Source organism: Petromyzon marinus, chromosome 14 (assembly GCF_048934315.1).
Source record: "Petromyzon marinus isolate PM22_M1 ecotype Great Lakes invasive population chromosome 14, UKy_Petmar_22M1.pri1.0, whole genome shotgun sequence".
Classification (NCBI taxonomy): Eukaryota; Metazoa; Chordata; class Hyperoartia; order Petromyzontiformes; family Petromyzontidae; genus Petromyzon; species Petromyzon marinus.
This window is the reverse complement of record NC_133680.1, coordinates 15,647,319-15,672,554: the sequence shown is the minus strand read 5'-3', so window position 1 is coordinate 15,672,554 and position 25,236 is coordinate 15,647,319. Positions and strand designations below refer to the sequence as shown.

Sequence of the window (25,236 nt, the reverse complement as noted above, 5' to 3'; positions counted from 1 at the left end):
CTTCGTTAAAGTATTGAAAGGGGATGGACGGACAGACGGACGGACACATTAATCTATTGCAGGCTGGTACACTCAGTTTACAACTTCGTTCCTACCAGTAATAAATCGATGTTTAAGATAAGTAGATGTTTAAGATAGGTCAATGATTAAGATAAGTCGATGTTTAAGATAAGTAAATGTTTAAGAACAGCACGAGATTTAACTTCGTTAAAGTATTGAAAGGGGATGGACGGACGGACGGACACATTAATCTATTGCAGGCTGGTACACTCAGTTTACAACTTCGTTCCTACCACTATAAATGAAACTGAAACAAGTGCTGTAGTGACGTCACCACCACTGAGTGGAAAACGGCAGCCCTTGGGAATCGATTTAGTACGCTTCTAATCGATTCAAGTCTTGTTAATCGATGTCTCTCCACTCGCGTCATCACGCCGAGATCGCGTGCAAGCGGTTGTTTTCCGCCTCCGGGACAAAAAATGAAGTTCTATTGTCATACGCTCAAATGTTTTTAAAGGACGTTTCAAGTTTAATTTATTAGGTATAGCCCTGTGAGCCATGCGACTCTTAAGTTGGATGCAACCGCAACAAACAAAATTTGAACACAGAACATCTTAAAGCGACGCGTAACAGAAACATCCAGGAATAAACCAGCAAATATTCCACACAAAAAAACGTATTAAAATGTTGCGTGCAAAAATCAATGTGGTGCAAGCCAACAACAACAACCATAAGACAAATAATAGGCTTTTCCCCCTTTTTCTGGCAACAAAACTGAAACCTTTTTTTACAAGGATTCATGTCTGCATTAACCACAATACCTGCAGTCAAAATGGAAACAAAAAACATACTATGATAATAATGATGCATTGTCCTTGAAACTGATTGGTCCACACCAAGGGACGGCTTTCTTTTGAGCCTCGACCCAATTGGTGCTCGACCAGATGACGCCAGAAGGCGTACAGCTCAAAGACAATGCACTATCATAGTATGTTTTTGTTTGCATTTTGACTGCAGGTATTGTGGTTAATGCAGACATGAATCCTTGTAAAAAAGGTTTCAGTTTTGTTGCCAGAAAAAAGGGGAAAACCCTATTATTACATTATGGTACTGGCAAAGGAGGTCTAATGATGTAGAACCCTAAGACAATTTATCTTAACCATGTTTTCGAATCACCAAAGTAAAGCTATAAAAACAATGTAACAACAGTAATCATAGGAACTGTGATTTTAAATTTAACAATAAACTATATACATAACACGTACGACAAAAAACTGTAGCCATAGCTGGCAGCACGACACTCCCAGTGTATGATGTGTGAGTCAGCAGCAGCGTGAGTGACTATGATGTGCGAGTCAGCGCACGATGTGTTAGTCAGTGTATGATGTGTGAGTCGGTGTATGATGTGTGAGCGAGTCAGCGGCAGTGTGAGTGTATGATGTGCGAGTGAGCCAGCACACGATGAGTGAACCTGTGTATGATGAGTGAATGGGTCAGTGGTTGTGCGAGTGTATGATGTGAGTCAGTGCATGGTGTGTGAGAAAGTCAAACTCCCTCTGCTCGCGCCGTCGCCCCCCCCGGCTCCGTCGGCCCCCCCCCCCGGCTCCGTCGGCTCCCCCCCCGGCTCCGTCGCCCCCCCCCCCGGCTCCGTCGGCCCCCCCCCCCGGCTCCGTCGCCCCCCCCCCGGCTCCGTCGGCCCCCCCAACTCCGTCGCCCCCCCCCCGGCTCCGTCGGCCCCCCCCCGGCTCCGTCGGCCCCCCCCCCCGGCTCCGTCGGCCCCCCCCCCGGCTCCGTCGCCCCCCCCCCCGGCTCCGTCGGCCCCCCCCCGGCTCCGTCGGCCCCCCCCCCGGCTCCGTCGGCCCCCCCCCCGGCTCCGTCGGCCCCCCCTCCCCCCGGCTCCGTCGGCCCCCCCGGCTCCATCAGCTCCCTCCGTCGGCTCCCTCGGCCCCCTCACAAACGGCCCGCCAGCCGCTTCTGGGAGTTTGAAAATATTCAGTTGAGTCGTATCGAATTACAATTTACGTTAACTCCAAAGTCGCATTCAATGGACAAGGCAATGTTACAAAAGTAGTGCGCACAAAACTGACAGGGGGGAGGGGTGGCAAAGCGCTGTGTGAGCCGCCGCCGCTCGCTCATTGATACGGGACTCGGCGCGTGACGTCGCCGCGCGGTTGGTTGCCAGGGAGACACGGGGACGCGCGGGCCGAGTGGAGACAGCGGAGCAGGTACAGTCAACTAAAACTATTCAAAAGTATATATTTTACCAGCTAAGACCCCACACTGAGCTGTAGTACAGCTCTTTTTCAGAATCGACCTTGTCTACCACCAATTATACCTCAACGGAAGTGGTGTATCATCGCGTGGAAGTTTTTAGCAGCCAAAGACGCGCCTTGATTCTAAATGTGGAGGGGAAAACCCGGAAAAAAAATCCACGCGAACACGGGGAGAGAGAGAGAGCCCCAAACTCAAAATATACAGCCGAAGTCGAACCGACAACCTCCTGTATACCAAGCGAGGTAGTTACCATCTCGCCAGCGTCGCTCCCGTCTCTCGCTGGCCACGCAACGTCGTCAGCCAGACACTGCCGCCCTTGTTTGGGAGCGCGCGTACACACGCGGTAGATATCTCGGTTCGACACGAGAAAACTACGGACCGGCGTTTTTGCACGGGCAGTAAGCGTCCCGCATCAGCCAGAATTGTGTGCGTGGGGAGCGGTCGTGTAGTGGTTAGCGCTACGCTGCGCTATGAACCAGGCGAGCCGAGTTAGATTCCCGCTCACGGCCAACACAAGTGACGATTATCTGAACCGGTCCTGGGCCTCTCCTAGGTCGACTCGGTTTCAATCTAAGTACTGTACCTGGTACGGTGTGTAAAAACATCGCCACTGTGAGACAAACGCGGTCGGGCGTGGTGTTGGCCACCCGCCCCCTTGTGTGGCGTGCCGGCCTTCGTAGATGCTCGCTACCAGCACTTCCCCAACAGTCTGTTAAGGCGACACGGAGGATCTTGTTTTTGTGCGTGCCAGCGCTACCAGATGTTGATCGGCGAATGGACGCTCTGTTCAAATCGGGTCAACCTCGACACCTGTAAATTACGCGACACGCAAATGAGCACTCGTCGACAGTGTGGAAAGTGCGACTAGCCATTTAGAAAGCTTCAGCTGTGGTTTCTTCCAAATCGGACTGCTGATGGAGACACTGAATGTCAAAACCGGTCCAGAGTTTGCTTGCGTTGAACCCATGCCGTCTGAGATGCGCTCCCAAAAGTCCGATATACATAGTTATTTTGTACGTAGAGGGACAGATTTATATGTGCAGTAGGCGTAATGTCTTTTGTTAAGCAGAAATCCAATAATTCGCGATGTGGTAATCCGCTAATCCCTGTAATTCGGGTATTGGTGATTCGCGATTTGCTTCCCTAATCCGCGGTGCACCGCGGCGGATTAAAACGGTTTGCGGTCTACAAACCCGGAGAAGTGTTGCGGGGCTGTAGCTGTAGGGAGCTGCGTGGAAACATGGAGGCAAGGTTTTTTTTACTCAGCAATGTCGTCTTTTGGGTTTGTATCAGTATAGACTAGCTGTGCTCACGCGATGTTAGGAAGTATTTAGCATGTATTTACTTGAATATCAAGTATAATGATGTACGCATTGGCGACACAACACCGGTACAGCATAACATAACGGTGGTCCTCATAAAGCAGTCTGACGATACTCTTTGGTTATTTCGGTAAAGTCACGCAGGTAAAATAATAGAATCAAATCACGACGTTTCGCAGGCAACACAGGCTTCCGTCTTCAGGTGGAACAGACACAGCAAAAATTGGCTGTATCAAAAAAACCCGAAGAGTCTGAATCCTTGCAGTCACGAAAGCTTTAAATCTAGAACAGTCTGATGATGTCGCTGTTGCCCCTTGAGTGAGCTGCGGAACTCTCCATCACAAGTTGCACTTACATTCAGCAGCTACTTTCCCCATTCGAACATGTGATGACACCCTGAGTTCTATAATATTTTGATACCACCGTCCGCCGAGAAATGATTCTGGAAATTAATCGAAGAACCGTCCGACCAAGTCTAGGGCACGAGGAGTCAAATCTTGCCTTTGGAACACGGAGCCAGTCAATCGCAATCAGACTGGGTGCTGCTATACGGCAACAGACTGTGACGCTTCGTGTTCAGCTGCTCATAACATTGGTCTTCCGACTGATTTTGACGCACACAGCGCAAGATTTTCTTACCGGGGTTGTGAATTGCGGGAAAATAAAAATGTATTCCCAAAAAATGTATTTTTTTATTATACTGTACCGCACACCAGCGGTGTACCGCCAATACGTTGAAATGCAAGGACATCTTCTAACATAGACCCACATTAAACATTTAACACGCAGGCTTTCGCGACCAATATCATCCATAAGAGGTTTTTGGGAAACGTCGTACTCAGATTGTAAACGTTGTGCCTTGGCTCTCCAACAAACCGGTGTGCTGTACTCGTGACGAATTGGCATGTTCTGTTTACGTGACAACCCTTACTACTTTGCTGTGGCGGGTTTAACGACACATGTATTTACGCGATCTAACCCAAAAAAACCTATATTATGCACATGGAAGATGTTGCACCATTTGGGTTTTAGAAAACGCGTAATAAAAAAATATGTGATTTTATTTCATGTGATTAATGGAATTGTGCCGTTAATTCATCCCATAATCCACAGCATACGTCAGCGCAAACATGTTATCACGGGGATTGTTTAACGACTCTCCGCGGTGTACCGCAGGTTAGAGGACCCATGATTTGATCCCCCACAGGAACGCAGATTATTGGATCCTTATTGGACTTACATTTTCCACAATAACGCTATTATTTTATTTAGTATACTATATAATATTGTATATGTGTGCAGCTACTAATTATCATACTCCACATGTACATTACTACTAATATAGCACTCTAGAGCACTTTATAAGTGGCTCTACATGTGGAGAATGTTATACATACCAGACAAAATTACTTGTAGCATCATTGTGCAGAATATAAGTACAGTAATAATAAATAAGCAATGTCTCCTTCAAATATCTACGTAATTTTTTTGGTATATTAACCAAGTGTACTGATGTACCAATGAGCTGAAACAACAATAAATAGCACGTTAAATGCTTGTGCACATGACAATTCACCTTTTTGGATTCTATCGTGTTATGTAGTCTGACCAAAATAACCACCCAGGAATGTCTGTCCTTTACGCTCGTGACGTCACTCCACATCGACCAGCCCCCCTCATTAATATGAGCAGGTGACGTCCTCCAAATGGACACCCTCCCACCCCTCCTCACTGGCAGAGCCAGTGAGGGGGGGTGGCACGTGCCCCCCCCAATGATTCGATCTAAATCCCTAATTTCGATCGGATCATTGGGGTTTATTAGAAATACATCGGCATTTTGCGACCCCCACTGCCACTGTGTAGCATACTATTATGTGCCAGGGACTCTATGAGATGATAGGACAATAGTCCGAGTCCATAGTTGGCAGTAAGTAATGGCAAAGCAGTTATAAGTGACTCAGAATTGTGCGCAGTTGCGTATACAGTACACGACTTCCCTGAAGGCATACCTTCAATGAGCGCGATGCCGATCACACACGGTTCGAATTCGACCCTCAATTGATGGCTGCACCATCACCGCACACACGTTGAATAAAAAGCAAGGGACAAGTCCTTACTTTTGATTTAAAGCTTTCGTGACTGCAGTAATTCATATTCTTAGTTTTTTCGGTAAAGTCACGTTGAAGAGAAACAACAAAATAACAAAATATATATAAAACAATAAAAAAAAAATTCTCACGACGTTTCGACCAAAACTCAAACGGTCATCATCAGGTGTGTTGGTTTGCATAAATTTATTTTTAAACGGCACATTTATTTATTTATTAAAAAAAACGTTGGCGTCACGCGCAGCGATTGGCAGTTTGCCCAGGACTAGTCCATCTATTTTTTTGAAAAGAGGAGGGGGGAGACGAAATTTTGTATAATGTATGCTGTCTGAAAGCCACTGTAAGCGTGAACAATCAATCAAGAACTGAAATGATTTATCAAATTTTTCCAATGATTGCTAAGATAGAATCCATCTTCTCGGTTGAAATTGTCTCTGTGCTTGTATATGTGGATAGCCTCATGAACGAATCTCTCATGGAAGCCAGATGGCTTGCAAAGAACCTCCGTCTTGGAAAAGTCAATGGCATGTGAGCCTACTGAATTAGAACAATGATCTGCTACGGCCGAGGTGTTGGTCCTACCGTGTTTAAGGTCTGCTTTATGTTCACGAATGCGGTCCGAGACATGGCGTTTGGTTTCTCTAATGTAACTACTACCACAGAGGCACACGGTAGGACCAACACCTCGGCCGTAGCAGATCATTGTTCTAATTCAGTAGGCTCACATGCCATTGACTTTTCCAAGACGGAGGTTCTTTGTAAGCCATCTGGCTTCCATGAGAGATTCGTTCATGAGGCTATCCACATATACAAGCACAGAGACAATTTCACCGGAGAAGATGGATTCTATCTTAGCAATCATTGGAAAGATTTGATAAATCATTTCAGTTCTTGATTGATTGTTCACGCTTACAGTGGCTTTCAGACAGCATACATTATAAAAAATTTCGTCTCCCCCCTCCTCTTTTCAAAAAAATAGATGGACTAGTCCTGGGCAAACTGCCAATCGCTGCGCGTGACGCCAACGTTTTTTTTATAAATAAATAAATGTGCCGTTTAAAAATAAATTTATGCAAACCAACACACCTGATGATGACTGTTTGAGTTATGGTCGAAACGTCGTGAGAAATTTTTTATTGTTTTATATATATTTTGTTATTTTGTTGTTTCTCTTCAACGTGACTTTACCGAAAAAACTAAGAATAAGTCCTTACTTAATAACAACTTTAATTTTTCATTGCTGGAGGAGTTGCCACCCTTACCTGAAAATCCTGGCTCCACAATTGCCCCTCATGAATAATTATTAGTGGGTAACATCACTCAATATGGAGTACCCCACTCATAATACTGTAAAAAAATGTCCCTGGGTCGTAAGTGTTATTTTCTAACTGCGTATGCCTCAAAAGTACTGAAAATGGCTATTCTCCCCAAAAAACTTAGTGTTTGTGGCCAGGACAGTGATATTTTTTAATTGACCTATTTTCGATTTAAAGCTTTGCCCATTTTCATTGAGCATTCCAGATAGATTCAGTGCCGAGTAAACTTGGAGTAACTTCTAGAACATTCTAGAACTTTCCAGTAATATAAATTAAGCCCACCAGTTCAGTTTAGTTCCAGCTGCCTAAGTGGGTACATATTTGCATTTTTCTGAGATGGCATCAAGCGGCTGCAAGCATCCGGCAGACGCCTTTTGCTATGTCTGCGGCCAATTTATCAATACAAGAGCGAAAAGTACTCTGTGGAAGCATCTGCTAAGATGTGTGAGGCCCACAAGACATTTTTCCGATATTTTGGCATGCCTGTCGGGGATAAAGACAAACCCTGGGCACCTCATTTCACCTGCGAGCAATGCAAAAAAACTATGGAATGTAAGATGGACAATTGTTGCTCGGAATTTTATGTTATACATTTAAAAAAAATAAAATTGTAAAACTTTTAATTTTAAAGTGTTTTACAATTTTCAATGTTATTGAAAAAATAGATATCATGTATGAAAAATGCTGCGAGAATCTCTTACACATTAGTCATGGGTGAAATAAATGTATGTTTGTAGGATGCTACAGAGGGGAAAAAGAGAGCCATGAAATTTGCTATCCCAAGAATTTGGCGGGAACCCACTGACCACTCAAGCAATTGCTACTTCTGCATGGTGGACCCTTCCAAACGTCGGTCTGGCAAGAATGCACCTGCTATCACGTATCCGGACCTTCCTTCATCCATCGCCCCGGTACCGCACTGCCATAAGCTCCCCGTACGCACTCCTCTGGAGAGAGAGCAGCCGTATTTAGAAGAGAGCAGCAAGTCAGAGAGCGAGGAAGCCGTAGATCCAGATGACAATTTCAGAGGTGGAGCCGAGGAGCGAAACCAAAAATACCTCAATGACTTGATCATAGATCTTGGTCTCACCAAGTCAAATGCTGAGCTTTTGGTGTCTCGGCTCAAGCAGTGAAACTTGTTGGATGAAAGTGTGCAATTCGCAGATCACCAACCTTTTTGCAGCTTCTTCACCCCTCAAGATGGGCTCTGCTTCTGCCACAATGTGACCAGTCTGTTCGAGGCAATCGGAATCGCCTGTAACCAGAATGAGTGGCGCCTCTTCAATGACAGCTCATCCAGGAGCCTCAAAGCCGTGCTGCTCCATAATGGTAACAAGTACCCGTCTCTTCCCCTGGCTCGCTCGGTGCACCTCAAAGAGGATTACGACAGCATCAAGACCTTGCTGGATGCCTTGAAGTATGAGGAGTATGGCAGGGAGGTCATCGGAACTTAAAAATGGTGGCATTCCTGATGGGTCTCCAAGGCAGTTTTAGCAAGTTTCCCTGCTTTTCATAATAAAAGTTTTTGGGTTAGATCGCGTTATTTATAAATGTGTCGTAACCCCCCACCACACGATACATCCAAACAGTAAAAAATGTGTCACGTTTACAAAGGACAAATAGTTCACTACTTTAGCCCACCGGTGTGTTGAAGAGTGAATCAACATCATTTAAAATTTGAGTATGACGTTTCGCTGGAATTTATATCCAGCTTCATCGGGCAATTTGCCAGAATAGTGAGGCTCTCCTCTTGCTCCCGGTCTTAAATAGGGCAGCAGCAGGGTGACGTCATAATTTAATTCATTCAGGTGCAGCGATTTATTTAATAGATTGGTAATCATTAAATTGTTATTCATTGTACTTGTTTCCCTTATTAGGAATTGTAATTGTATTCTATATTTTATTTAATAATACGCTTCCAGGCCGTACTAAGCCTGTAGTTGTCAGAGCGATTAAAGTTATTTGTATTTCTCTCAATTTCAATGGATTCTCTAAGTAGTCATGGCCAGTAATAATTAGTTTTACACAACACTTCAACATTATCAAAATCAATTGAGTGTCCTTGTTGACAAGCATGCTCTGCCACTGCCGACAGTTGTGTTTGAGATAATTTAATATTTCTTTGGTGTTCTTTTAGTCTTATGCTGATGTTACGTCTGTCCAATACAGCATCTGCCACATAAACAAACACATTCCTGTGGAGGGAGCTCGTAGGAACGTTGGGTTGCTCGGTCAATGGCCAGGTTCAACGGCAGCGTGGTGTATTCCGCAAATATGCCCGACTGTGAGGGCGGGCACAAGCCGGCGTGAGTAGGTTAAACGTTGAGTTTTATAAGGGCACCACGGGGTGAACAGCCCCTCCTCACCCAGCCCCACCTCTCCCCACCCAGCCCCTCCCCACCCTCCCCTCCCCACCCTCCCCAGCCCCTCCCCACCCTCCCCTCTCCACCCAGCCCCACCCCTCACATTTTATCCGGGTGTCCGGATACACGTGGACAGACATCCACAGACATACAAAATTAATCCCCTGCCTCCTGTGAATTAATCCCGGTTGAGCTTCCAGTCCACTACGTTTCCTACCAGTAATGCCCACTAGGAGCGCATTTGTTATATATCCGGGTGTCCGGATACACGTGGACAGACATCCACAGACATACACAATGAATCCCCTGCCTCCTGTGAATTTATCCCGGTTGGGCTTCCAGTCCACTACGTTTTCTACCAGTATTAATCCGATATACACCTTCTGTTGATAATTTAGGCAATTCGTCTTTAATGCCAGATACCATTTTTTTTATTTTGTGTACTGTACCAAATCTTACTTTAATGTTTTGCTTTTGCAAAACACGGGCTAATTTGTCAGTTACTCCTGAGATATATGGTATTTTAATTTTTTAAACAATTTTATCGTTTTCAGCAGTGTTTTTTTACATTCGTGATTTGGCATTCAGTGCTCTGTTAATTTGAGCATTATTGCAGCCATTCTGTCTTAGTGCTTCTTTAACATGTTTAATCTCTCTCACTAGACTTTCACCATCTGACACTGTTTTAGCCCGATGTATGAGTGTCTTGATAAGAGAGGATTTCTGAGTTGGGTGATGATGTGTAGACCATGTCCCAGCAAAATATCTAGGAACGGGAGTCTGTTATTCACCTCCATTTCCATGGTAAACTGGATGGCCGGGTTTTGTGCATTGAGATGATTTAGAAAATCATTAAGTGCATCTTTACCATGTGGCCAGACAACCAAAGTGTCATCCACATATCTAAACCAAAAGGATGGTTTTAATGTGCTCGAGGCAAGTGCTCTTATTTCAAAGTTTTCCATGTACAAATTTGCTATAGCAGGGGATAAAGGAGAACCCATTGCTGCTCCTTCCTTTTGTTTAAAGAAATCCCCTCTCCATAAGAAGTGTTATTTAAACAATGGCCAGCAAGTTTCGGAATATCTTTTGGTAAACCGGTATTCTTTACTAGTGTATCAAGTAATTTAAGCGACTCATTCACTGGAACCTTTGTAAATAGAGAAATCACATCAAAACTCACCAGAATATCATTAGGGTTAAGTTTGATATCTTTAATCACATTCACAAGATGTTCTGATTTTTTTTTATGAATGAAGATATCCTCCCGATGTAGGGCTGTATTTGTTTAGTTATATATTTTTCTAATTTATATGTGGCAGAGCCAATTGTACTGACTATGGGTCGTAATGGGATGCCGATTTTATTAACCTTTGGCTAGCCCATACAGTCTCGGTGGTTTTGAGGCCCTTGGCTTAATTCGGTATTGCTCATTCTTAGGGATTAATGAATTTGCAATGATTGCAGTAGTCTTACGTTCTAAAGTATTAGTTGGATCTCGTTTAATTTTAATGTAGGTACTTTCATCTAGTAAATCATTTCTTTTATTATCATAATCGCCTTGTGACATCACTACAGTAGTGCGGCCTTTATCAGCTGCCAGGATTTGAATATCTCTATTTAATCGGAGCTCTCTTAAGGCGTTTGCTTTATTCGAGCTAATATTTACTTTTGGTACTTTACTATTCTGAATTATTTTGGCAATCTCGTGTCTAGTCATCTCTGCCTCATTATGTGGAAGTAGTCTTACTGCTGATTCTACCTCAGCAATGATCTCATCTACTGGAATTGTGCGTGGGGTAACGGCAAAGTTAAGGCCTTTAGAAAGGATGGGAATCATGTCACTGTCTTCTTGGTTCTTTCGGTAAAGTCACGTAGAAGGGAAATCATAAAATGATTAAAATTAAATAAAATTCTCATGACGTTTCGGCCACAACGCAAGCAGCCGTCCTCATGTGAAGAAACAGAACTGTCGGAAAGACAGCGCTGTCTTTCCAGAAACAGAACTGTCAGACAGACAGCGCTGTCTTTCCGCTGTCTTTCCGACAGTTCTGTTTCTTCACCTGAAGACAGCTGCTTGCGTTGTGGCCGAAACGTCGTGAGAATTGTATTTTATTTTTATTATTTTATTATTTCCCTTCTACATGACTTTACCGAAAGAACCAAGAAGATGAATCCCTGCAGTCACGAAAGCTTTAAATCGAAATCATGTCACTGGTTAAAACAGTGTTAGTTAAGTTCATTACGGTTTTGTTTTTAAATTATAAATAACGCGATCTAACCCAAAAATCTTTATTATGAATAATATTGGTCGCGAAAGCCTACGTGTTTCCCTGCTATCTTTGCCTTAGGAACAGCAGGGACACCAAGGTGCACTCCCACAGGCAGGACTGGCCACAGCGGACCGAGTTCTCTGTGGGGAGGAACAACTTCAAGTGGGAGCCACTGGTGGACCCCCGGAAGGTGCTGATGCCACCACTGCACATCAAAGTGGGCCTTATGAAACAATTTGTCAGAGCTGTAGATAAGGAGTCGGCAGCCTTCAAGTACCTTCAAGACTACTTCCCTAAGCTGTCTGAGGCAAAGGTCAAAGCCGGTGTCTTCGTCGGATCACAGATAAAGAAGATCTTGGAGTGTAATGAATTCCCCAAGAAGCTCACAAGTAAGGAGAAAGCGGCTTGGAACAGCTTTGTCGCAGTGGTTCGGGGCTTCCTGGGCAATCACAAGGCCGAAAACTACGTGGAGCTCGTTGAGACTCTGGTGAAGAATGATGCCACAATGGGCTGTAGGATGTCCCTCAAAGTCCATTTCCTTGATGCTCATCTTGATAAATTCAAGGAGAACATGGGAGAGTACTCGGAGGAACAGGGCGAGCGCTTCCACCAGGATATACTGGACTTTGAATGCCGCTACCAAGGACAGTATAATGAGAACATGATGGAGACTACATTTGGGGGCTGATACGTGAAAGTGATTTACAGTATAATCATAAATCTCGAAAAACTACTCACTTCTAAATCTTTTGTAGTAATTTTTGTATTAATTTAGTATAAATACATGTTTATTGTCATTCATATTTTTTTCTGACTTTACGTGAACGAAAAGACACAAATTCGCCCGTTTTCTCATTGAAAATAGGTACATTTCTAAATATCACTGTTCTGGTCACAAAACCAAAGTTTGTGGGGAATAATAGCCATTTTCTATACTCTTAGGCAGAAGCAATTAAAAAATAACACAACCCAGAGACAAAAATTCTGTTACACATAATGTAATCATGCGCAAGTGACGTCACTCCACATCGAACAGCCCCCCTCATTAATAATCATAAGGTGACGTGCTCCAAATAGACACCCCCCCCCCATTCATAATAATTAGCGGCTGACTTCACTCCACATAGGGGGCAAAGGCGCTTCCTCCCCCCTCCTCGGCGTCAACTTACAACCCTCACTACAAAGGCAGAACCCTCACATCACGCGATCTCTGTAACGCTATTGAGACATCAAAGTAAAAAGGACGTAATGATGAACAAGGGATTATAACCTTAAAATGAAATAGGTCTGTCACCGCACCCTTACAAATTGCACATGCCTTAATGCAATGAATATCACGTCGCGGTCTGTTTTTCATTTGCAAGTTTCAGATTTACTACAATACACCCGTCCTTGGACGGGCAAAAGGCTAGTTGTTAATAATTGAGCAGTTTTACAGAAAAAATTACATTGGCATATGTGGTCATTGGTGGTGTTGCAGTGTCAAGAAAAGTGCTTAATGATGTCTTAAACTCTCCTCTCATTTGACAGCAATTGGAGAGTACAGCCATGTCTTTAGCTGCATGCAGTGAGGCATGGGGCGTCTGCGAGAATGCCGGGAATTCACGGAGCAAGGCCAGAGGTCGAGCCATGCTGCCCACGTCTAGAGAGGTATTTGTTTGTGTGAATAATAATAGTGAAAATTATTGTACAGGCAGACCTCGCTTCGCGCTCAACATACGTATGCTGGAGAAGTGGCCATTAATCAAATCGGCGCCTAAAGGAGTTCATTAGACAATTGTATATATGGGGATGCATTCCCAACGGCTTTAATTATTACATGTTTGAGAAATATATGAGGGCTTAATTGAGGTATTGGTAACAGCGCTAATAATACAGATGCTAAACCTTCTTTTGAAAAATATATATATTTTTTAAATAACACCAGTATTATGTACTGTACTCACCAGTGCGTTCTACTGTACTCTTACGTGGCAGCAGTGGAAGACCAGGTTGGGAAGATGTTTTTTTTTAACTGGCGAGTGCAATGTGGCTCAGTAGGTACGATAACAGCATATTAATATTTTTTCTCGATTTTTAAAACATTTTAATCGTGCCCACAAATCATAATCGAATCACGAGTTGGCACAGAGTGTGCATCACTCTCATTTGCTGAGAAAATGTAAGCTAATAAGGCGACGGGTGCATTTCCTTGGTGCTGCGTGTTCTCACTCGGAAGCTCTTTTTAGATTTTTGGATTTTCATTTTTAGTAAAAAAAATATCCAAGACAGAGTGGTATAACGAATCAGCATCATCTGCGAAAAAGAGTTTCGTATCTCATCGGATTTCTCCAGGATAAATAAAGATTCTGATCTGATTCTGTATTTTATAAAACTTACATCTCATCTTAGACATTCGAAAGGACACCCCTCGTGGAAGCTCTCCCTGTGGGCCAATGTGACTTGGCACCTGTCCTGCAAGCAGGCATTGGTCAAGCAGGCATTGGTCTGCCAGTATGGGGCAATGCTGCTATGTTATTATTTTTATTATTACGCTTACACATGAAAGCCTCACTGAGTCTCATGGCTCTTTCAGGAGAGCCGTGCCATTTTTATTGTGCAGCAGGAGGCGATTGATTTGTAAACTCCAAAAGTAATTTTCCAAATTTGGACCATGACGCCGGCACAAAATGGGCTACTCTTTGGAATGACGTGACGGGATATTTGATCCATAAGAGGTTTTTTGGTTAGATCGCGTAAATATATAAATGTGTCATTAAAACCCACCACCACCCGACACAGCCAACTAGTAAGGGTTGTAACGTAAACAGAACATGCCAAATCGTCACTAGTACAGCACACTGGTGTGTTGGAGAACCAAGCCACAACATTTACAGTCTGAGTACAACGTTTCGCCAGTAATTACAACTAGCGTCATCAGGCGACAGCCATATTTGTGAAGAAGTCCACTTGTTTTGTTCCTTATATAGAGGCGTAGATGTGGTGACCACACTTCACACTCTTGCGCAAAGTGGGGGGGGATTAATGAGTACATTATGCATGTGCATTATGCGTGCCCTTTGATCTTGTCCTTCCTGTCCATTGTGTGTATTAAAATAGCCGTACCAACGATAATCCCTATTTAAGTATGGTGGCCTGTATAGGGTTGCATTTAAACAATGTATTTTTTGATGATTCGCTTCCACACAGCAAAAGATATCCCAAGACTAGCTGAACACTGTCTAAAGAACACCTATTTCTTGTGGAAAGGTGACTTCTATAAACAAAATGAAGGAGCAGCAATGGGCTCTCCTTTGTCTCCTGTGATAGCGAATTTGTACATGGAAGATTTTGAAACCAAAGCAATAGCTTCAAGCACACGAAAACCCTCTGCTTGGTTTAGATATATGGGTGACACATTGGTGGTCTGGCCACACAGCAACGATACACTTAATGCATTTCTAAATCATCTCAACTCGCAAAACCCATCCATCCAGTTCACCATGGAAGTGGAAGCTAACAGAACTCTACCATTTCTGGATATTCTGCTCAGACGGGGTTGAAATGGTAAAATAACACACATCGTTTACCGAGAGAAAAAGCATACTGACGCCTATCTGAATGCAGTCACACGATCACCCCGCACAGAAATCTGCTCTTATCAAGACGCTCATTCATCGAGCTAAGAAAACGTCAAAGGTGACAGTCTGATAAGTGAAATGAAACATGTGTAGTGAGTCAAACTGAGTCGCAGATATTTTCTTAGGAGCAACACTATTTATTTAGACAACAGTACGTAGCATAACACAATCTTCACTCGGGTCTCGAATGCCCATCGAACCACGCTACTGCAGAACTAGACACGGTTCGCTGACACGGTTCGCTATCCCGGTCCGGTCTAGCTACTGCGTAGCTAGAGGCTTCTTCTCCCCGACGTGGATCTTCGTAACACCAGCATATGAAGAACCTCAAGCTCCTCACGGGGCCCTCGTTATATGCCCCTGGGCTGAGGCTGGCTCCGCACTTCGCCCCGCTTACCTTCCAGGTCTCTTTAGCTCCTTCTCGAAGGTTCCCGAAAGTTCCTTTGGACCACGTGACCAGCCCACGGCCCCCGTCCACCGGTGGCCCCCCTCCAATATTATCCGGTCACGTGACAGCAGGTCAACCAGCATATCATGCCCCAAGGTAACCCTGGCAGGCTGACACTCCCTCTTGCTCCCTCACTGGGAGCCCGCACCGCTACACTGCTCGCGGTGCCTCCGCGCTAACCAGCGCCCACGCAAGCCCCACTAGGGCTGGTACTACATCCTGTAACCCGGGCTGCCCGTAATGACAACACATTACCAGCCGTGGCTTCGCAAGCCCCGGCACCATACAGTGACAAGCACAGTCACTACATCACCCCCCCTTCGTAGCTTCCAGCCATCCCCGCTGCCAACTCCCTCCAAAGTAAGCAACCGACGTATAGTTAACAGAACATAACAACAAGTGTGCTCCAACATAACAAAGCAATAAATTACCCAACCCAACTGTACAATAGATATACACAGAGAAAAAAACCGAACGGTCAAACCAACAATCACAGTGCACGAAATCCCCACAATCAACATCTCCCTCCCACAACGTGTAACAACGCCCGTTAGCTCGATGGCGAGCAGGATCGGCCAAATACTTGCCACGACTCACGCGAGCGCGACAGCCCATGACGGTGTGGGAGTGTGCAATGCACGGGGATCACGCAAATCGAGTCTCTGAACGAGTCCGTGACGCCGGTCCTCCAGACGGGTTGAGCTCGACCGTCTTGGGGGGGGCTGGGGGGGGCAAGAAATCGACCCGACGCAGCACGAAGAGCAGTAGGCCAGGTTGTCGGGTCCTCAACGTTCCGCGCACGCGAGGCCGACACGAGCGGCCGCGTGCGAGGCATTAGTCGTGCGGCGCCTGGGGGCGGAACAGAAACACTCTCCTGAGGACCCGCGTTGGCAGACACACGCCCCAGCTCATCGTGCACACCCGACACTCGGCCCCGTCGATATGGAGATGAAACAAACTCACACGGTGTGATGAACGGTTGAAGGCGAGAGGGATGCAGAAACCAGCTCCGCTTAACAAACCGAATCTGGACATACTGTGGCCGCACGACCCAAACCGCATCAACCGGCCCTCTCCAAGGTTGCAACAATTTAGGTAATGTGCCCACTGGCACTTGTGGACAATGCAACCAGGCCCTGTCCCCCGGCGACCAATCGCACAGGGAAACACGGGCACCTTTGAGCCGCTCGTTGGCCAGCTGCCTGGCCCGAGAGTTAACACTGGCGGCTTCCCGCGCCTCGGAAAGGTTCCCCATCGTGAAGCGAATTGTGTCAGAAATTTTGGGCACCTTCGGGGCGGGCGCGGTCTGCAACTGGACATCAATGGGAGGCTCATACTCTCTCCCATACATCAAAAAGAAGGGAGAGTAGCCGGTGGACGTGTGAGGGGTCATCCTATAAGCGGCAAGAACCGCAGGGATATGCAAATCCCAATCGACCTGTGACTCACTGACCAAGTGACTCAACATGGAGGTCAGAGTCAGGTGTAGGCGTTCGACCTTGCCATCCGTTTGCGGGTGGTACGGCGACGTGTGTACCATTATTGTTCCCAGCAGGTCGCAAACCTCACGCAGAAGCTTGGAGGAAATTTTTTTGCCCTGATCCGTCAAGAGGCGCTCAGGAGCCCCCTTATCCAGAACATAGCCATTAAGGAATGCCTCGGTGATAGCCACAGCCGATTGATTTGGGAGCGGCCAAGACATAGGCCAGCGAGAGAAATACTCAACGCCCACAAGTAAATATTTGTTGCCATGCGCAGAAGCGGGAAACGGCCCGAGAATATTGAGGGCAACAATTTCATTTACCCATGACACCTGGATTGATTGCAGCGGAGGACAACAGGATCTCGCCGGCGGCTTCCGCCGGGCACATTGCACGCAGCCTTTCAGCAGATCCTCAAAGTCGGAGACCATGGCTGGCCAATAAAAATCCAATTTAAGCGCGGCCAGCATTTTCTGCACTCCGAGGAGCAACAGTTGTCTATGCACAGCCCACACAACCTCGCCCCGCAGGGCGGTAGGGACAACAATAGCATAAAGACGCAAAGCTCCGTCCCAATACATGAGCAATCCTCCCCGCAGCACAATAGAGTTAACATCCCGTGGAGTCGTACCATCGGCGGTCTCCTTGACACACCGGCACAACTTGAGGGACGCGTCCAGACGGTCTAGCAAGTTGGCCACTTCCGACACCAGTTGTAGTGAGTCCAACTGAGTCGAATACGTTATCTTAGGAGCAACACTATTTATTTAGACAACAGTACGTAACATAACACAATCTACACTCGGGTCTCAAATGTCCATCTAACCATGCTACGGCAGAATTAGTTACGGTTCGCTATCGTGGTCCGGACCACAAACGGGGTCCCGGACCGCGTGGCTCGAGGCTTCTTCTCCCCGACGTGGATCTTCGTAACACCAGCACACGAAGAATCTCGAGCTCCTCACGGCGCCCTCGTTATATGCCCCCGGGCTGGGGCTGGCTCCGCCCTTCGCCCCACCCACCTTCCAGGTATCTGTAACTCCTTCTCGAAGGTTCCCGAGAGCTCCTTTGGACCACGTTACTGCCCCACGGCCCCCGTCCACTGGTGGCCCCCTTCCAATATCATCCCGTCATGTGACAGCAGGTCAACCAGCGTATCATGCCCCAAGGTAACCCTGGCAGGCTGACGCTCCCTCTCGCTCCCACACCGGGAGCCAGCACCACGCTAACCAGCACTCACCCAAGCCCCACTAGGGCTGGTACTACATCCCGTAGCTCGGGCTGCCTGTAATGACAAGACATTACTGACCGTGGCTTCGCAAGCCCCATCACCATAGATTGACAAGCACAGTCACTACACATGTTAAAGAAGCGCTGCAAATGAACGGTTACAATGATGCACAAATCAACAGGGCATTGAATGCCAAAACCAAATCAAATAACACGAGCATTGAAACTGCCCAAGTAATGAAAACGATCAAAATACTGTACATTGCGGGAGTAACTGATAAACTAGCCAGATGTTTGGAAAAACAAAATATCTGAGTCAGATTTGGCATGGTACGTAAAATACAAAAATTAATATTTGCTACAAAAGATATATTACAGAAGCTATCAACAGAAGGTGTGTACAGCATTAACTGCACTTGTGGCAAATGCTATGTTGGGCAAACATGACAAATGATCAGCATGAGACTAAAAGAACACCAAATAAATATTAAATACTCCCAAATACAACTGTCAGCAGTAGCAGAACACGCGTGCCAACAAGGACACTCAATTTATTTTGATAATGTTGAAGTTCTGTGCAAAACTAGCTACTACTGGCCAAGACTAATTATAGAATCTGTCGAAATTGAAAGAAATGAAAATTATTTCAACCATTCGGATAGCTACCCAACTGAGTGCTGCGAAGAAGCGAATCATCAAATAATACATTGTTTAAATGCATGCCTATACAGGCCACCATATTTCAATAGGGATTACCGTTGGTACGTCTATTTTAATGCACACATTGGACAGGAAGGACAAGATCACAGGGCTCGGGCTCGCATAATGCGCATGAATAATGTACGTTGACTCATTAATTCACCCCCCCCACCACCACTTTGCGCAAGAGCTCAGAAGTGTGGTCACTACATCTAAGCCTCCTCTATATAAGGAACAAAACAGGTGGACTTCTCCACAAATCTCTCTGTTGCCTGATGAAGCTAGTTGTAATTACTGGTGAAACGTCGTAGTCAGATTGTGAATGTTGTGGCTTGGCTCTCCAACACACCGGTGTGCTGTACTAGTGACAAATTGGGATGTTCTGTTTACATTACAACCCTTACTAGTTGGCTGTGTCGGGTGGTGGCGGGTTTTAACGACAGATTTATATATTTATGCGATCTAACAAAACAAACCTCTTATGGATGATATTGGTCGTGAAAGACTAGGTGTTAAACGGGATATTCGATGTCCCCTGTGAAGCAAATGGCGTTTATTTTACGGCTCGTACGTCTCAGTATTAACCAAGACGGCCTACCGGAATAGAACCACAAACCTCTGCAACAAGTGCCAAATGCACTACGACTGAGTCACATCACGCCTCACAGCGCTCATGGCGTCACGTCGTCATACTACTCTTCACATGTGTAGTGACATTGGGGATGTCACTGTATGGTGCCGGACAGCATCGTGTGTGTTGCAGAGTGATGCCGGCTCTAGCAGAGCACGGCGTGCGATGCAATGTCATCGCGTACACCCCGTAGGTGGGTGTAGTACCAGCCCTAGCGGGGCTTGGTGAGCGCTGGGTTAGCGAGGGCACCACGCATAGCGTGCAGTGCTGGGTCCCACTAGAGGGAGCGGGAGAGTGTCAGCCCGGGGACAGGGTTGCCCTGGGCCATGGCACTCTGGTTGACCCGTAGGCACATGATCCGGAGTGTCCATAGGGAGGCCCTCAGGTGGGGGGGCTAGGGGGTGATCACGTGTCCGGGAAGAGCTCTCGAGAGGGATCGAGAGAGAGCTGGAAGGCTCTCGGGGCCGAGGGCGGAGCCGGCCCCGACCCGGAAAGATATATGGTGGGTCCCTGGAAGGGACCGGGATCGCTTCGTTCTGCAAGCTGGAAGCTCCACGTTCTATATCTGAAGAGACACCAACACGTGGCCAGGGACCCGAGTATGGGTCCAGTCCATCATCGCCGTAACTCCTGTATGGTAGTGTAGTTAGCTGGGTGGTCACCACCCTAAGCTATATCTGGTAAAGGGGCAGCTACCCCTTTTGTATATACGTGTTATGTAATAAATGTGGTGCCTCTGAAGAAGAACATCTGCAACTCAAATTTTGATTTAAAGCTTTCGTCACTGCAGTAATTCATATTCTTAGTTCTTTCGGTAAAGTCACGTTGAAGGGAAACAATAAAATAATAATATATATAACAATAAAAATTCTCACGATGTTTCGACCATAACACAAACGGTCGTCTTCAGGTGTGTCGGTTTGCATAAATTGAGTTATTTTTAAACGGTGCATTTATTTATTTATATATAATAAAAAAACGTTAGCGCCACGCGCAGCGATTTGGCAGTTTATTTAGAAGGACCAGTCCATACATGTTCCGAAAAGAGGAGGGGGGAGACGAAATTTTTTTTTTAATGTATGCTGTCTGAAAGCCACTGTAAGCGTAAACAATCAATTAAGACCTGAAATGGTTTATCAAATCTTTCCAATGATTGCTAAGCCAGAATCCATCTTCTCGGTTGAAATTGTCTCTGTGCTTGTATATGTGGATAGCCTCATGAACGAATCTCTCATGGTAGCCAGATGGCTTACAAAGAACCTCTGTCTTGGAAAAGTCAATGTCATGTGAGCCTACTGAATTATAACAATGATCTGCCACGGCCGAGGTGTTGGTCCTACCGTGTTTAAGGTCTGCTTTGTGTTCACGAATGCGGTCCGAGACATGGCGTTTGGTTTCTCCAATGTAACTACTACCACAGAGGCAACTTAGTTTGTAGACACCAGGGTATTGTATGTCCGGAATCACATCTTTTACAGACGGAACCAGATCACGGATTTTATGTAATGTGTTGAAACGGACCTGGATCTTGTGTTTATTCAAGATCTTGGAGATTTTTTTTGAGATCCCCGCAATGTAGGGTAAAGTGATGGTTTTGAAAGGCTCCTCAAGAGAGTCCTTCTTCATGGTTTGAGTGATAGCTTTGCGGATTGTATAGTTGGAGTAACCATTAGCCTTAAGAGCTTGGTGTACGTGCTTGAGTTCACTGCCTATGTGTTCCTGGTCAGATATGCATTGGGCTATATGATACAGAGTCTTGATGAGAGAATTCTTCTGTGATGGATGGTGGTGGGAATCCGGTTTCAGATAAGCATCCGTATGGGTAGCTTTCCTGTAGACAGTGGCTCATTGAACCATCAGGTCTCTTTTTAATTAGGACATCCAAAAAAGGTAGCTTGCCATCTATTTCTACTTCCATGGTAAATCTGATGGCTGGGTGTATGGAATTGATGTGGTCGAAGAATTGGTCTAGAGCAGGCCGGCCATGTGGCCAGATGACAAAAGTGTCATCCACGTACCTCTTCCATAAGGTTGGGCGCAGAGTGGCAGTCTGGATGGCGTCAGTCTCAAATTTCTCCATGAAAATGTTAGCTATAACCGGAGATAGGGGGGAGCCCATTGGGGTGCCCTCAGTTTGTTTGTAGAAAGTTCCATTCCAAGTGAAGTATGTATTGGTTAAACATTGTCTCACCAGGGGGGGGTACCTCAGTGTTTAGTCCTTGATGAACCAAGTCTTCAATGATTGCAATGGTGTCAGGTACAGGAACCTTGGTGAATAAGGAAACTACATCAAAACTGACAAGCAGGTCGTCTGGGGACAGGGAAATACCCTTGATTGTCGATACCAGGTGAGTAGAATTTTGTACCGCAGAGGTGGTTTTTCCAGTGAAAGGACGCAGGATTTCAGACAAAAAACGAGCCAGTTTGTAGGTGGCGGAGTTGATAGTAGAGACGATGGGACGAAGGGGTGTATCTACTTTTTGTATTTTTGGTAAGCCGTATAATCTTGGTGGCCTGGCAGCAGAAGGTTTCAACGAAAACTGTTTAGATTGATCAATTAATGCGGTTGAATCAGAAATTATTTTCTTGGTTTGTGTGACGAGGCTGTTGGTGGGATCTCTTTTTATTTTTGTATAACTACCATCGTCGAGTAATTCTTTAATTTTGTTGTTGTATTCTATTTTATCCATGATGACAGTAGCATTGCCTTTGTCAGCTGAGAGGACTACAATACCATGAGAGATTCGTTCATGAGGCTATCCACATGTACAAGCACAGAGACAATTTCAACCGAGAAGATGGATTCTGGCTTAGCAATCATTGGAAAGATTTGATAAACCATTTCAGGTCTTAATTGATTGTTCACGCTTACAGTGGCTTTCAGACAGCATACATTAAAAAAAAATTCGTCTCCCCCCTCCTCTTTTCGGAACATGGATGGACTGGTCCTTCTAAATAAACTGCCAAATCACTGCGCGTGGCGCTAACGTTTTTTAAATATATAAATAAATACACCGTTTAAAAATAAATACATTTATGCAAACCGACACACCTGAAGACGACCGTTTGTGTTATGGTCGAAACGTCGTGAGAATTTTTATTGTTTTATATATTTTATTATTTTATTGTTTCCCTTCAACGTGACTTTACCGAAAGAACTAAGAATATGAATTACTGCAGTCACGAAAGCTTTAAATCAAAATTTAACCGCCTCTACGGGGAGGGTTTTCACATAACTTTAAGATCCTTCAACAAACTCCGGGATAAAAAGGCTCAGCTGATTGAGTCTCTCACCTTCCTGAAGAGATGCCACGACTCTGGGGTAATACCAATCGCATTTACACTGACCTCTGCTGCTGTAACTTCTTCTAATGCGAAACGAATTATTTTCAAAACTAGCTTAGCTCTTATCTCAGAAAAAATCAGACTTATACGCACCGAACTAGATCTGTTAGACAAGACACTCTACAAATCACACTTATCATTGACGGCAACAATGTCCACATCGGATTGGGAACATGTAGACAATATGACTGCCTCTTCAGCTGCTACTATGTCGACCAAATGTAAGGACAACCTGATTTCCAAATTTAACCTCCTCTTCAACAAAAGACCGGACCCACACACCAAAAAGTTAGACGTTAACAAAGTCGTAATTAATCGCAGTAACAGTTCTATTTCCGATGGTCTGAAATCCGTTTTAGCTAAAGGTCTAAACTTTGCAGTCACACCTAAACAAATACCAGTTAATGATATAATTGCCCAAGTAGACGTTGCTCTCAGGGGCCTGGGTCACATCGCTGCAGACGTAGCAAGATCTGAAATCGCTGCAACACTCAAAAACGCTAAGATGCCAGCTAGCAACCTCAGCAAAGATGAGCGTTTTGAATTATATAAATTAAAAAAGAGGGATGATATTGTAGTCCTCTCAGCTGACAAAGGCAATGCTACTGTCATCATGGATAAAATAGAATACAACAACAAAATTAAAGAATTACTCGACGATGGTAGTTATACAAAAATAAAAGGAGATCCCACCAACAGCCTCGTCACACAAACCAACAAAATAATTTCTGATTCAACCGCATTAATTGATCAATCTAAACAGTTTTCGTTGAAATCTTCTGCTGCCAGGCCACCAAGATTATACGGCTTACCAAAAATACATAAAGTAGATACACCCCTTCGTCCCATCGTCTCTACTATCAACTCGCCCACCTACAAACTGGCTCGTTTTTTGTCTGAAATCCTGCGTCCTTTCACTGGAAAAACCACCTCTGCGGTACAAAATTCTACTCACCTGGTATCGACAATCAAGGGTATTTCCCTGTCCCCAGACGACCTGCTTGTCAGTTTTGATGTAGTTTCCTTATTCACCAAGGTTCCTGTACATGACACCATTGCAATCATTGAAGACTTGGTTCATCAAGGACTAAACACTGAGGTACCCCCCCTGGTGAGACACTGTTTAACCAATACATACTTCACTTGGAATGGAACTTTCTACAAACAAACTGAGGGCACCCCAATGGGCTCCCCCCTATCTCCGGTTATAGCTAACATTTTCAAGGAGAAATTTGAGACTGATGCCATCCAGACTGCCACTCTGCGCCCAACCTTATGGAAGAGGTACGTGGATGACACTTTTGTCATCTGGCCACATGGCCGGCCTGCTCTAGAACAATTCTTCGACCACATCAATTCCATACACCCAGCCATCAGATTTACCATGGAAGTAGAAATAGATGGCAAGCTACCTTTTTTGGATGTCCTAATTAAAAAGAGACCTGATGGTTCAATGAGCCACTCTGTCTACAGGAAAGCTACCCATACGGATGCTTATCTGAAACCGGATTCCCACCACCATCCATCACAGAAGAATTATCTCATCAAGACTCTGTATCATAGAGCCCAATGCATATCCGACCAGGAACACATAGGCAGTGAACTCAAGCACGTACACCAAGCTCTTAAGGCTAATGGTTACTCCGACTATACAATCCGCAAAGCTATCACTCAAACCATGAAGAAGGACCCGCTTGAGGAGCCTTTCAAAACCATCACTTTACCCTACATTGCGGGGATCACAAAAAAGATCTCCAAAATCTTGAATAAACACAAGATCCAGGTCCGTTTCAACACATTACATAAAATCCGTGATCTGGTTCCGTCTGTAAAAGATGTGATTCCGGACATACAATACCCTGGTGTCTACAAACTAAGTTGCCTCTGTGGTAGTAGTTACATTGGAGAAACCAAACGCCATGTCTCGGACCGCATTCGTGAACACAAAGCAGACCTTAAACACGGTAGGACCAACACCTCGGCCGTGGCAGATCATTGTTATAATTCAGTAGGCTCATATGACATTGACTTTTCCAAGACAGAGGTTCTTTGTAAGCCATCTGGCTACCATGAGAGATTCGTTCATGAGGCTATCCACATATACAAGCACAGAGACAATTTCAACC

At 45.2% G+C, this 25,236-nt stretch overlaps 1 protein-coding gene across 3 annotated transcripts in view; it reads left to right on the top strand.

Annotated features, from left to right (window-relative positions):
- Positions 1 to 2,116: 2,116 nt before the first annotated feature.
- Positions 2,117 to 25,236, top strand: part of TEKTL1 (tektin like 1) — a 66,674-nt gene continuing 43,554 nt past the window's right edge. Inside the window, exons 1-3 of one of the 3 annotated variants that reach the window (XM_032953972.2) lie at positions 2,118 to 2,225; positions 11,735 to 11,846; positions 13,187 to 13,306. In XM_032953972.2, coding sequence (XP_032809863.1) covers positions 13,205 to 13,306 — 102 coding nt within the window. In that variant the 5' untranslated portion in view covers positions 2,118 to 2,225; positions 11,735 to 11,846; positions 13,187 to 13,204. Of the gene's footprint in view, positions 2,226 to 11,734; positions 11,847 to 11,877; positions 12,046 to 13,186; positions 13,307 to 25,236 lie in introns of those variants that run through there. The other 2 variants (XM_076067134.1, XM_076067132.1) reach the window with 2 other exon arrangements.